The following is a 14,959-nucleotide window of genomic DNA, read 5'->3' as shown; positions in this document are numbered from 1 at the left end:
GGAGATAAGTATATAGTTTTCATGCCACAGGCTGGGTTGGATTGCATCTCCTAGTGCCCCTCAGACCATAGAGGCTGGAATAGCCCCTGATCACTGTCTGGGGTGGAACAAACCAACCCCTCTGCCCCTCCTCCCCCCACAAAGTACAGGACTACAAAAGGGAAGAAATAAAGCGCCAAGTACTTATAGTAAAATTGTATGAAATTATGAACAGCAGTAATTTTTTTTCTTGAATTTATTTCAACACCAATCCCACCACCGTTACGCCTTCTCTCCATCATTGTCTCAATTTTCCCAACCATTCTTTAAGACTGCTCCATAGCAGGCCCTTAATAATTTAATATTGCTTGTTATTAATAATTTTCTAAGAGAATAATCAAAAAACGTTCCCTTAGAAGAAAGATTTTGTATCTCACCTTAAAGCCACTAAGTCCTTATATAAGAGATGACTAAGGTACACAGTAATTTTAAAGGAAGTGTTTTCAGAGAAAAAAAGTTAGATCATTATTTTATTTATTGTGTTTCTCTCTCTCTCTCTCTCTCTCTCTCTCTCTCTCTTTTCTCTCGGTTTTTGGGTCACAACTGGCAGACTTGGGAGACCATATGCAATTCCAGGGATTGAACCCTGGCAAATGCCTTACCTGCTGTACTGTCCCTCTGGCCCCTAGTCCTTGTTTTTTGGGTCACACTCAGCAGGTGTTCAGGGCTTACTCCTGGTTCTGTGCTCAGGGATCACTTCTGGTGAGCATAGGTTATCATCATATGGGGTGCTGGAGATCAAATCTGGATCGCTAGTACAAGGCAGGTGCCCTGCCTGTCGTACTATTGTTCCAGTCAAGATATTTATTTAGTTAGTTAGTTTTTGCTTTATTTGGGTCACACCTGGTGATGCACAGGGGTTATTCCTGGCTCTGCACTCAGGAATTGCCCCTGGAAGTGCTCAGAGGACCATGTGGGATGCTGGGAATCGAACCCGGGTTGGCCACGTGCAAGGTGCGTGCAAGACCCCTACCCGCTGTGCTATTGCTCCAGCCCCAGGATAATTATTTATTTTTAGAAAATTTTTCTGATACAATCTTAACAGCTTTGAATCCTTTCAGCTAAACATAGTTTTACGTTGAATCTCAATGTTAACATCAGTAAATTATGTCCTTTAACGAAATGTTCTTCTTTCCTCTTTATCTGATTAGAGTTTCCACAGATTTGAAATACAGAAAACAACCGTGGGCCCTTGTCAAATCTTTAATTGAGAAGAATTCTTGGAGTTCATTGGAGGAATATTTCAAAAAGCTTGGTTTGTAAATACATTGTTTGATCCATTTTTTAAAAAAGAGAATATCTATTACAAACTGGATTGATTCTTCATTTGACTAACAGGGGGAGCCTCTCAGATGATATTAGAGGGACTTGCTGGGATGATTCCAATTACTGCACTTGAAATTTAAATTTTTTTGTGGGAGGCAATGGGGGGTTCTCCCAGGCAGTGCCCAGGAGGCCTGAGGCCCCTCCTGGTCATTATCAGCCAACTCTCTGTTGTTCATGGGTCAAGGTGAGGAGTCAAGAAATGTGCTTTGGCCCTAAGTGCTGGGGAGTACCAGGGCCACCCTGACATACTCCAGACCCTTTCAGGGCTGTGCCTGGTCATGCTGGTGGGAAGCAGAGGGGGTGTGCAGATAGGGTCAGGTGGGACTGGGATTGAACCATGGTGACCCCATGCAAGGCGTGTGCGCTAACCTATGTACTTTCTCTTGGCCTCAAGAATTTTAAGCTTTTAATTTTACCAGTCTAATAAGTATTTGATAAAACTTATTATATGCTCTTATTTTGTGTGCTGTATTTGCTACCTATCTGTTTATTACAACTTTGTGGGGTAGATACTATTTTTTTTTTAATTTACTAAAGAAGAGATGTTGCAGTATACACACACAGGGAGGTGAAGTAACTTGTTAAGGTCACACAGGGTCTGTCAGAATCCCTGTAAGAAACCAACAAAGCTGGTTGGACAGGGGCTGCAGACTGTGCTCATAAATCGTGCTCTGGAGAGTGTTTGGGTCTGCACCTCCTGGCCAGGGCAGCCCTCCTGGATTTCTGCAGGTCCACTCAGCAATGGGAGCATATACGTGTATGGATTTGGAGGAGATGGGCAGTGAACTGGGGGACGTGCTATTGTTATGCTGTTTGGATATCCTTAAAAATATATATATGCAGGGGAAAGTATTCATGAAGATCGCTAATTCTAGTTAAAGAAAAGCTGGAGATCAGTCAACTCAGGGTAATATAAGGCTTTGTCTAGTGGTTCATTATTTTCCTTTTTTCTTCTCTCTTTGGTTGTTTTTATTATGACATTTCTAATCAGGAGCAGAGAAGATGAAACTCAAAAATCAGTTTTTGACTGGATAATAAACTTGATAAAAAAAAACTGGCGAAGTTAAAATAAATGACGAAAATGAGGTTTCTAGGTTGTTGGCAGATTTTATTAGTGCTTCTTTTTTTGTAAGTCTTCACTATAAATTAAAAAATATTACGTGCAACTCCTTTCTTTGAGAATGACAACCAGCTACCATAATGTATCGTAGAAATCTTTCTAATGATTCAATATAAGTAGGCTCCTGTTGTTTCCATAACTGAAATCGTTTCGTTAATATTTAATGTAGCACATGGAAGATTTTCTCTGATGATCCCATCATTTATTAATACAGTTCATTCTTCCTAGAATATTGAAACCTCATTATGGGATCACTGTATTCTCTGAAGCTTTTCATTAAGAGTAAGGATTGAATCTAGGCTATAACAAGGGTTAAAAAGGAAATGGAAAACATAACTTTTCTCTTACAGTTGACAAATTTCTCTGCCATCTAAAGTTTCTTTTTCCTCTTTAGAATCAGATTTGTTAATGGAAGAATCAATGTTAAATCAGCCCATAGAAGATCCTGGAAAACTTCCTGTCCTTAGAAGGAGAAGGCGAACGTTCAACCAAACACTGGAAACAGTTCCTAAACTTTCTCCTCGGCGTTCTTCTGGGGACGGGGGCCCAGATACCAAAGGGGATATTGCAGGTATATGTTCCCTGATAGAGATGGAAGATTTTAATTGGTGTAGAATCCAGTCTTGGCTTTCTGAGTGTGTATGGGGTGGGTGGGGTGGGGATGGGGAGTTGGGTGACACCCAGCTGTGCTCAGGGCTTACTCCTGGCTTTGTGCTCAGGAATCTCTCCTGATGGGGCCCAGGGGACCGTATCTGGTTCCCATGATTGAACTGGGGTCAGCTCTTGTGCAGGCTACTGCACTATCTCTCTGGCCTTCAGAATACATTTCTAATTGATGGAATGTCTCAGTCCTTAGGCGGTCCCTCTCCTCTCCCCCCCTTCCTTTCTCATATTTATCAAAATCTTAGTTCCTTGAAGATGAGCAGTGTAAAAAGGACTGGAGTAATAACACAGCGGGTAGGCGGGCATTTGCCTTGCATGGGGCTTACCCGGGTTCGATTCCTAGCATCCCTTATGGTCCCCTGAGCACTGCCAGGAGTAATTCCTGAGTACATGAGCCAGGAATAACCCTTGTGCATCACCGGTTGTGATCCAAAAGGAAAAAAAAAGATAAGAGGTGTAAAAGTATAAAGGAGCACTTGCAAAAATGGCAGGCCCATCCCCAATAGAAATACTGCATTGGGTGTGTGTGATCCACTTAAAAATGGGATGTTTTTAATGTGAAAACTTGTCTGAAAGCCCTCAATCCAAGTTCCTTCCTAGTAAGCAACAATTTAGTTGGATTTTAGTGATTGCTGCCCATTAGAGTTGGGTATATAGACACTGAAGTGGCCAGAACTAACTGACCCTCAGTCCCTGCTCTGGAGATGTCCCTGCCCAGAATTTAGAGACATTTATCTGCCCTTCAGTGATGCTGTGATGTTCATCCTTATGTACTGTCAGGGCAAGCCCAGCAAAATTGCAAAGATGGAACTTGATTTTCACTGGTCCCCATTCCCAGTTTTGTAGACATCTTGCCTCTGCTGTTATTCCCTTTTTCTCAGACAGTTAAAGTTATCCAAGCTTCTCGTGATTCTGTATATTACCACATCATCTTCTAAGTCTTTTATTTTGTGTGTGTGGCAGGGTGGGAGTGGGGAGGGGTATTTGGACCACACCCGGGGGTTATATACGTGCCTAGGGGACTATATGTCTCTCCAGCCTAGTATTTTTAACTTATTTAAAAAAAAATTTTTTTTAAATGTTGCTAGGAATCAAACCCAGAGCCATGCAAGCAAATGCCCTGGCCCAAGCCTTATTTTGGGATCTGAATAGGACCACCTACTCTTTATTTTGTCGGGGTGGGGGGCAGGGGGAGGGTTCGGGAGGTCTCCCAAGCAGCACTCAAGGGGGCTGGGGGTCACTTCCGTGATCGTGGGTCAACTGGGCTGGAAGCTCTCTTAGTGGCTCTTTAATTTTAAAATGTAAAAGTTTGAACAGCAGAAAACAGATGAGGATGATTTTTTAAGTTTTGGGTGTTTTTGTTTTGGGGCTACATCTGGCCGTGAGTGCTTACTCCTAGCTCTGTGCTCAGGGATCATTCTTGGCAGGTTCAGGGGAGCATATGCGGTGCTGAGGGATTGATTTTGGGTTGGCTGTGTACTAAGTAAATGTCCTTCCCACTGTACCATCTCTTTGGCCCTGAAGAAAAAAATTAAAGCAATGAAGTATTGTCTCAGATTCATCTTAAATATGATTTACAGGGATAGAACCTAATTATAGAGAATATATGATGTGGTGAATTGTTTATTTAATTTAAATTGGGTTCGTTATAGGCCAAATTTTCAGTAGTGATACAGTTTTTCTTTTTGAATATTTGTTTCTACGAATCTACTTGGGATATCAGACAATTTAAAAAGCACATAGTAAAGTGCCTTCAAGTTATTTTGTTACTGCAAGTAAATTTTAAAAATTCTTCTCCAGTTTCTTTCAAATGAAATTCAGATTTGACCTATTATGATCATAAGCTGATTTTAACATGGCCTTTATTGTGTGTGGTCTACAGGCACAAAAACGGAAATGGGAAGCTATGGCACGGCTCTGGTCGTGGTGATGAGTATTTTGTAAGTATTTGTTCCAGTGCTTGTTTCACTTGTGTGAACACTTTCAACAATTTACAGAAGGATTTAGTGCATTTTGTGTAGGATTGCATAGATATTGCCACAAGCTGACAATGTTGCCCTCCAAAGCATGAATTTTATGTTTCACTCTCATCATTCCTCATGTATGATTTTCTGAATAATTATTAAATTTAAAGGAATACTGTCAAAATACTGATAACACAGGCTGGAGCAATAGCACAGCAGGTAGGGCGTTTGCCTTGCACGTGGCCAACCTGGGGACCCAGGTTCATTTCCTCCACCCCTCTTGGAGAGCCCAGCAAGCTACCAAGAGTATTGTGCCCACATGGCAAAGCCTGGCAAGCTACCTGTGATGTATTTGATATGCCAAAAACAGTAATGACAAGTCTCACAATGGAGACGTTACTGGTGCCCACTCAAGCAAATCAATGGACAACGGGAGGACAGTGCTACAGTGCTACTGATTACACATTCATGAAATGCTTTTCTTTTTAAAATGAATCTGATTATTTCTGTCATTGTAAGTTTTTATGGAAAGTTCCATATATTTAAAGGGAATATTTATATATGTAGGCTGGTGAAACTATGGTTTGATTAGATCAGTGGTTCTTACTCTTTCATTTTCATTTCATTTCATCATCCTGTTAATCGTCGATTGCCTCGAGCAGGCACCAGTAACGTCTCTTTCATCCTAGCCCTGAGATTATATTCACGGCTCTTTAGGAGAATGAGACCCATCATTGTTACTGGTATTTGGCATATTTGGTAGGCCACGGGGAGTTTGCCAGACTCTGCCCTGTGGGCAGGCTACATTCGATAGCCTGCAAGTTTGTCCAAAGTAGGAATGAGATAATAAGATGTCATAAAGAAAAGTTCTGATAAGATGTCACGCGGCCGCAAATGCGGCCGCGCGGTTCCGGGATCTGGATTTTATAGTCTCTGAGTCTTGGCCGCTGATGGGATTACACGGCGCCAGGGGGCCAGGTGGTGGGTGTGACCCCCGCCTACTGGAATTTGGAGGATCTGGGTGGAAGATGCTCGACTCCAAATCGAGTAGGCTTGGAGGTCTCGGCCCCGGAACCCGCGTGGCTTTGTCCCTCTGCCAGCACCTTCAGGTGTGCGGAGAGTGGTCTCAGCATGGTGGTGGCTGGTCCTGGAGGTCTTCGGCTGCCGTAGCCCTGGTCGGGGCGGGGAGGAAAGCTCAACCCGCTCCCCTCCAAGGGACTCCGGGAAGGAACACCCTTGCGCGGGGGCAGAGACTGCACTTTTCTCGTCCGGGATCTGGATTTTATAGTCTCTGAGTCTTGGCCGCTGATGGGATTACACGGCGCCAGGGGGCCAGGTGGTGGGTGTGACCCCCGCCTACTGGAATTTGGAGGATCTGGGTGGAAGATGCTCGACTCCAAATCGAGTAGGCTTGGAGGTCTCGGCCCCGGAACCCGCGTGGCTTTGTCCCTCTGCCAGTACCTTCAGGTGTGCGGAGAGTGGTCTCAGCATGGTGGTGGCTGGTCCTGGAGGTCTTCGGCTGCCGTAGCCCTGGTCGGGGCGGGGAGGAAAGCTCAACCTGCTCCCCTCCAAGGGACTCCGGGAAGGAACACCCTTGTGCGGGGGCAGAGACTGCACTTTTCTCGTCCGGGATCTGGATTTTATAGTCTCTGAGTCTTGGCCGCTGATGGGATTACACGGCGCCAGGGGGCCAGGTGGTGGGTGTGACCCCCGCCTACTGGAATTTGGAGGATCTGGGTGGAAGATGCTCGACTCCAAATCGAGTAGGCTTGGAGGTCTCGGCCCCGGAACCCGCGTGGCTTTGTCCCTCTGCCAGTACCTTCAGGTGTGCGGAGAGTGGCCTCAGCATGGTGGTGGCTGGTCCTGGAGGTCTTCGGCTGCCGTAGCCCTGGTCGGGGCGGGGAGGAAAGCTCAACCCGCTCCCCTCCAAGGGACTCCGGGAAGGAACACCCTTGCGCGGGGGCAGAGACTGCACTTTTCTCTTCCGGGATCTGCCCCCGGGCAAGGGTGTTCCTTCCCGGAGTCCCTTGGAGGGGAGCGGGTTGAGCTTTCCTCCCCGCCCCGACCAGGGCTATGGCAGCCGAAGACCTCCAGGACCAGCCACCACCATGCTGAGACCACTCTCCGCACACCTGAAGGTACTGGCAGAGGGACAAAGCCACGCGGGTTCCGGGGCCGAGACCTCCAAGCCTACTCGATTTGGAGTCGAGCATCTTCCACCCAGATCCTCCAAATTCCAGTAGGCGGGGGTCACACCCACCACCTGGCCCCCTGGCGCCGTGTAATCCCATCAGCGGCCAAGACTCAGAGACTATAAAATCCAGATCCCGGACGAGAAAAGTGCAGTCTCTGCCCCCGCGCAAGGGTGTTCCTTCCCGGAGTCCCTTGGAGGGGAGCGGGTTGAGCTTTCCTCCCCGCCCCGACCAGGGCTACGGCAGCCGAAGACCTCCAGGACCAGCCACCACCATGCTGAGACCACTCTCCGCACACCTGAAGGTGCTGGCAGAGGGACAAAGCCACGCGGGTTCCGGGGCCGAGACCTCCAAGCCTACTCGATTTGGAGTCGAGCATCTTCCACCCAGATCCTCCAAATTCCAGTAGGCGGGGGTCACACCCACCACCTGGCCCCCTGGCGCCGTGTAATCCCATCAGCGGCCAAGACTCAGAGACTATAAAATCCAGATCCCTCTTACTCTTTACTGTTGTTAAAATACAGATTTCTTAGTCTTGTTTCCAGAGATTGAGCACATAGGTCCTAAGTAGGGATTGGTAATCAATATTCTTAAAATACTTACTACAGACTGTTTTGATGCAAGTGATTAGAGAATCACATGATGAGAAATATTGGGGCAATATGTATTATATAAGTGCCCAAAAATCAACAAGTAATATTTAGGCTTCTGTTATCCTTTTGGCTCTATTTGGAACCTGAGGAAGTTCTTGAGATTGAATTGAATCGTTCTGACTGAGTGATATAATTTGGGTTAATATTTTGGGGGATGAATTTTATCAGCTGTTTTTTTCTAATTCTAAATTTGAGGATATGGAAAATGTGCTTTTGAACTTTCTAACGTATTCTCAACTCTGTTCAAATCGGTTTGCAATAACAGTCTTGGTTAGTAAATATTATCAGTGACTTTCTGCATTACTATTCATAAATTTATATGCAAATATTCCACTTATATAATTATAAGTAAAATATGTATACATATATTTGTATAAATATTCACACACATTCACCAAAAAGGTTGTTGTGAAAACCAATAAAGTTCTTTTGGGACTGGAATAGTACAGTGGGGAGGGCACTTGCCTTTCACACGACCAGCCCAGGTTCAATTCCTGGCACCCAGGTTCAATTCCTGGCATTTGATATGGTCCCACAGGCACTGCCAGGGGTGACCCCTGAGTGCAGAGCCAGGAACAACCTCTAAGCATAGCTGGGTATAGCCCTAAAACAAAACAAACAAAACCTCAACTAAGTTAATTTACCTTGTAACATTGTTCATGATAATGTATATTTGGCATTTGATACTTCCTTTGCTTAAAATGAGCTACAAAAAATTTTTGTTGAATAATCGTTTTTCCCCCCTACTGGGAATAAGAGGTACATCATGATCATCTTGAGATCAGGTCCTTATTGATCTTCATTTCCTTTTTGAAGTAGAGTATTATGGGTGTATAATTGCTTAAGCCCAAAGCACCCAAAAATAGATCATGAAAGCTTACCCGGTAGATTTCTATGCTGGTGGTCCCATATCAACTATGCTGACTGATATTCCTAAAAGAGAGGAGAGAGATATTTTTTAAGGTTTTTATTTTTCTTTTATTCTTTCACAGTGACGTACACATTTAGTTGTTCATGAGTGGATTTCAGTCATGTAATGTTCTAACACCCATCCCTTCACCAGTGTACTTTTCTGACCACCAATGGTTCCAGTGTCTCTCCAGCCCCCCCCACCCCCCGCCCCACCTTCCCACTGCCTATCACTATGGCAAGCATTTTTCTTCTCGAGAGGAGAGAGATTCTAGGAGCAACCCAATCCTGCTGAACTTGAGGACTTGACTTTAGTTACCTTCCAACATTCCCCTAAATGCCCCATTCTTACATCCAAATAATTATTTCGAGCATTAAGATAGGACTTATTGACTCAAATGGCAACAAGAGCTGGGAACTCGTCTCAGTAAGATGCGTGTTTGCAGGTTTCACATAGTCTGCATTCCCAGTGCCGTGGGTTTGGATACGAGAGGATTGACCAGCTGTGATTTTCTGTGCCTAGTTTGCTGCTGCTCGTCCTGTTGAATGTGACCCTGTTTCTGAAGCTGTCAAAAATAGAATATGCCGCTCAGTCCTTTTATCGGCTCCAAGTACAGGAAGAGAAATCTCCCAAGTAAGTCTTTTTTTTTTCTTTTTTACTCCCAGTCTGTTTTCACCATATTATTACAATATTATTTTAGTTGCAGAAAATTTATTATCAGTTTTAAAGATTTTGGTCTCCTGGGGCTGGAGTGATAGCACAGCGGGTAGGGTGTTTGCCTTGCATGCGACCGACCCGGGTTTGATTCCCAAGCATCCCTGAGCACCGCCAGGAGTAATGCCTGGGTACAGAGCCAGGAGTAGCCCCTGTGCATCGCCAGGTATGATCCAAAAAGAAAAAAAAACAAAGATTTTTGGTCTCCTAATTACTCTATAGTCATCAACTTAATGTTTAATTATTTTTGTTTAGTTTGCAAATGTATGGAGTACTGATGTTTTCTAGTGATGGAAGGTGAGGAGCAATTCTCCTAATCTATTGAAGTGGTATTTCTCTTTCAGTGTAGCCTCTGATATGGCGTTGAGATCAGAAAATTTACAGAAGAACAAAGACCAGGCGCAGCAACGTTTAAAAGGAGTTCTTCAAGACTCAATTGTGATGCTTGAACAGGTAGAAACTCTGCACCGCAGGACTTAGAAATTTGGCAACAGTATTACTCCTTTAGTTGTTTTTTTTCTCCCGTGCGGCCTCCTCCCCTCCCCCCTTTTAGTTTTGAGAGAATATTTACTGTATCGATATCTGAAGAAATGTCCTTCCTAGAGGAAAATACCCTTGCTGGTTTCTGTATTACACACAATATGACATACTCGCATTGTTTGAAAAACAAACATGGAAGAATCCCAGCATTCAGTGCACACAGTCTTTTCTCCTTAGTGGTATATTGAGATATTTTTTTCTATCAGCATGCACACAACCACCACTTTCTTCTTGTTGATCCTCTAGGTATGCTTAATATTTACTCTTATTTGGGGTTGGAGCAATAGCCCAGTGGGTAGGGCGTTTGCCTGGCATGCAGCTGACCTGGGTTCGATTCCCAGCATCCCATATGGTCCCCCTATCACCACCAGGAGTAATTTCTGAGTGCATGATGAGTGTATGAGCCAGGAGTAACCCCTGTGCATCGCTGGATGTGGCCCAAAAAGAAAAAAAAAAGAACTGCCATTTACGAAGTAATTGATAGTTGAATTTTCAGTATATAATATTTCAACACCAACCCCACTACCAATATCCACTTTCCTCCACCAGTGTTCCCATATTCCTTCTGCACCCCCAATCCCACCCCATCCCCATCTGTCAACATGACAGACACATTAACCAAGTTTCATGCTTGTAGCATAAATCTCATGTTTTCAATTTTGTTGAGTCTTTATTTTGGATAGATGGCTCCACCACTCACCCATATCAACAGTGTAACTGAAGCCGGTTGCCTGTTTACCCATTACTTCCTGTTCTCTTCTTCCCCTCCGATTTCTTCCTCTGTCTAGCAACATCATCATTTTTTCCCCAGATGTTCTCTCCATCTGGCTGCCAGAGAGAGAAACCACAGGGATTATTTTCCTTTCACATCCTAGAATATCATCTTTTAAAATGGCTCTCCTCATTTTGATTTCCATCCTTAGGGTTTGAGGGTTTCGTTGTATGTCAGTAGCCCTTGGCTCTCACTGGTATTGATCGAAGCTCTTAGCCAGGGTGTCGGTTGGGTTGCTCTGCCTACCTTGTAGATCACATTAGGTGGAGAAATCCTAACACCACGATTCCAGGGCTTTCTGTCTTTCCTCCTGTACCGATCTTGCCCTTGTATAGAGAAGACACTTGAATCTTCTCTCCAGAAGTCCAATGTTAGGGTTGGAGAGAGTACAGGAGTCACAGCATGCAGCTCGCTTGCAGTTGACACCAACACCATATCAGGTTCCCGAGCACCACCGAGCATCACTCCTGAGCATTATGGATGTAGTCTAACCCTCTCTCCAGGCAAAAATTTTTTAAAAGGGGAAATATTTTTAAGAAATTGAATCATTGGGGCTGGAGCGATAGCACAACGGGTAGGGTGTTTGCCTTGCATGCAGCCAACATGTCCGACCCAGGTTCGATTCCCAGCATCCCATATGGTCCCCCTAGCACCGCCAGGAGTAATTCCTGAGTGCATGAGCCAGGAGTAACCCCTGAGCATTGCGGGTGTGACCCAAAAAGCAAAAAAAAAAAAAAAAAAAAGAATCATTGTGAGTTACAAAGTTGTTACAAAGTTGTTCCATCCCTTCACCTTTGTATGTTTCACACCATCGGTGTCCTCACCTCTCCCCTAGCCTGCCTCTATGGCAGACACCCCCCCCCCATCTCTCTCTCTCTTTCTCTCTCTCTCTATCTCTCTCTCTCTCTTTCTCTCTCTCTCTCTCTCTCTCTCTCTCTCTCTCTCTCTCTCTCACTTTCCCCCCAACCCCCTTTTTGGGCATTACAATTTGCAATATAGGTACTAATTATCATGTATATCCCTTTACTGCCTTTCAGCACTCAGATCTTGTCCAGCGATCACTTCCGATTACTGTCATGGTGGGGTTTAACTGCATGCCCCCACAACTTGTGGCAGGCTTCCTACCATGGACTAGTCTTCCTGGTCCTCGTTCCTACTGTCTTTGGGTATTATTCTCTTACCGTGTTTTTTTTTTTTATGTCCTGCAAAAAGTAAAAATTTTTTGGCAGGGTCATACCTGGCTGTGCCCAGGTCTTACTCCTGGCTCTGTGCTCAGGGGTCACTCCTGGTGGTGCTTGGGAGACCTTATGTGGTGCCAGGGATTTAACTGGAATCAGCCACACACAACACAAGCACCTTACCTCTATACGATAACTGGCACACCTGCCCCCCGCCAAATGAGTAAAAATTTAGACTTTTGCCAGGTAGGGCCAATGCTCAGTTTCATTTAATTCATATGTCAGCTCCGTCCTCTTTATTTCTCCTTCCTGTGATTCCTGGCTATCGATATCTGCCCTGAACTTTTTGACGGTTTTCAGAGTAACTTGATTCTCAGCTTCTTTTGCTTTTAACATTTGAGTCCAGTCTTCTCAGGCCAATGAAGCCATCCATCACTTTCACTAGTCTCAAAAGTCCTACTGCCATGGTCACCTTTATTCTTTGCCCTTCTTATGGATTTATACCCTTAAAAAAAAAGAGCCCAATTTGGGGCTGGAGCGATAGCACAGCGGGTAGGGTGTGTGCCTTGCATGCAGCTGACCTGGGTTCAATTCCCAGCATCCCATATGGTCCCCTGAGCACCTCCAGGAGTAGTTCCTGAGTGCAGAGCCCAGAGTAAACCCTGTGCATCACCAGGTGTGATCCAAAAAGCAAAAAAAAAAAAAAAAAACCCATTTTGTTTTCTGTGGGGTTTCAGGAGCGGCTGGAAAATACACCTGTACTTCTGCAGTCACTCCAGCTCATGCCTTGCCTTATTTTCTTCTCTCATACCTTCCATGGCTATTGCTCAAGTTGAAATCCCCAGTGTCCCCACTGGCTTTTAAGATTAATGTACCTTTTTTTAGTTTTCATCTTACAATGTCAGCATTTGATAGAGCTGACCACTCATTTCTTTCTTGAATTGCATCTAATCTTTCCTTCTTTAAAATCACGAGGCGGGTGGTGTGGAAATTCAGTTTTAATGTAGTTATTTTGTTTTTTTAAATAATTTTCAATTTCTTTATAAAGTTGTGAAACTAACGCTATTAATTCCACAATATTTTTATGCTGCCCTCCTCAACCCCCCCCCCACACACTTATTCCCCAGATAATAACCCTGCATTCATCAGCAGTGATTTTATCCCTCATTCGTTGCACTTTTGAACATTATTAACTCACTTTCTCGAAATTTGCCCTACTCTGGAGATTTTATATAAATGAAATTATGCAGTATGTTATCATTGTGACTTACTTCTTTTACTCTGCATTTTTTGAAACTATTTTTTGCTAGTTTAGACCATGTGACCTCAACCTTAAGTTTGGTCCTATTTGCCAGTGATTCTTATGTCCATCCCTGAGTTCAGGACTCTTTCAGCCACATACCTGGCATCTTCACCTGGATGCTTAGGCCAGTAAGCACTCAGCTTGATCATGTCCATAACAGAATTCAGTTTTCATCCCCAACAAAACCCAGTTCTCCACTAGCTGACCTCATTTTAGAAAATGGTACTATCATCTCCACTTTCTCAAATCAAAACCAAATACGTAAGTATACATGTATAAGTATGATCATTTCTGTTACTTCTGTATTCCTTACTTGTCTGTAAGCTCCAGGAATGAAGGTTTCACTGCTGTATCCCTAGAACTTAGCACTGTGCTCAATGTGTAATAGACAAAAAGCAGTAAATTCTTGGTTAATGAATGAATTAAAGAACAAAAGACACATTCTTGCTCTCAAGTTGCCTACAATTTTATGAGACATCAGTGTATTGTCAAAGCTGATAAAGAACAAAATTAGCAGGTATGGCATTTGTCGTGCATGTGGTCAACCTGGGTTCGATCCCTAGCATCCCATATGGCATCCCCAAGCACCATCAGGAGTGGAGTGATTCCTGAGTGCAGAGCCAGGAGTAAGCCCTCAGCACCTGTGTGACCCAAACAAAACAAAACAAAACAAAACAAAACAATGGAATAAACAAAAAGATATAAATGAAATATTCAAGTAAGTAGAATGTTTGCAGGGTTTAAAGGAAGGTTGAGGTCCAGAGAACTAGTACAGGGGTTAAGGTACTTGCCTTGTATGCTGCTGACCCTGATTTGATCCGGGGGGCACCACCTATGTTTCCTCAAACACTGCCCGTAGTGATCCCACCAGGAGTGGCTGTCAAAAAAGACATGAAAAAAGAGGTATTATGTTTAGGGAAAATTATGTAGACAAAGGGGTAGGTAAGTTTTACTGAGATGAAAAGAAATATGAATAGATCAGCGAACAAAAGTCTGGAAATGACACACGAATTTTTCAGGGGAGGGTGAGGGGACACTGCAACTTCAGAAACTTTGAAGAAAATCTGCCTTTGACTTCCCTGTGGGTTTCATGGACGTACCATGCAGTTGAAAACAGCAGGGCACTGTGGAAAGACGAAAGATACACCAGCCAAGGGAACAACTCTGCAACCAGCTCACAGATGCTCTGAAGAGCTGGATGCTTTATATGCAGCCTTTCATTTGGGCATGTGAATAAAATTATAATATATATTAGACATAAATGTAAACTGTTGGCATTAAAATAACCAGGAAGGTTAAACCGTCTGATTTTGAAACTTTTTCTTTGCAGCTAAGGAGTTCACTCATCATGCTTCAGAAAACCTTTGACTTACTAAATAAGAATAAGACTGGTGTGGCTGAAGAAAGAGATCCATCATTATGACTGAAATCGTAGAGGTATTGGGAACTAAAAGAAAACATCCAGAAGAAACCAGAGGATGAAGGATTTTATTGTCAAAGGAATATTTCCATATTTTCTCATTATTGGTACTTCTAATATGAACATTCTTATCTCTTTTAATTACATTCAATAATTTCCAAAGGC

General features: G+C 43.8%; 1 protein-coding gene across 1 annotated transcript in view; it reads left to right on the top strand.

Annotated features, from left to right (window-relative positions):
- GRAMD1C (GRAM domain containing 1C) overlaps positions 1 to 14,959 on the top strand; it is a 114,133-nt gene extending 99,174 nt beyond the window's left edge. Inside the window, exons 13-18 of the mRNA XM_056109363.1 lie at positions 1,191 to 1,294; positions 2,880 to 3,056; positions 5,031 to 5,088; positions 9,390 to 9,500; positions 9,926 to 10,034; positions 14,705 to 14,959. Coding sequence (XP_055965338.1) covers positions 1,191 to 1,294; positions 2,880 to 3,056; positions 5,031 to 5,088; positions 9,390 to 9,500; positions 9,926 to 10,034; positions 14,705 to 14,797 — 652 coding nt within the window. The 3' untranslated portion in view covers positions 14,798 to 14,959. The remainder of the gene's footprint in view (positions 1 to 1,190; positions 1,295 to 2,879; positions 3,057 to 5,030; positions 5,089 to 9,389; positions 9,501 to 9,925; positions 10,035 to 14,704) is intronic.

The sequence above is a fragment of the Sorex fumeus genome, unplaced genomic scaffold (assembly GCF_029834395.1).
Source record: "Sorex fumeus unplaced genomic scaffold, SorFum_2.1 ptg000265l, whole genome shotgun sequence".
NCBI lineage: Eukaryota > Metazoa > Chordata > Mammalia > Eulipotyphla > Soricidae > Sorex > Sorex fumeus.
Note: the sequence above shows the minus strand (reverse complement) of the source record. Positions and strands in the feature narration are given on the sequence as shown.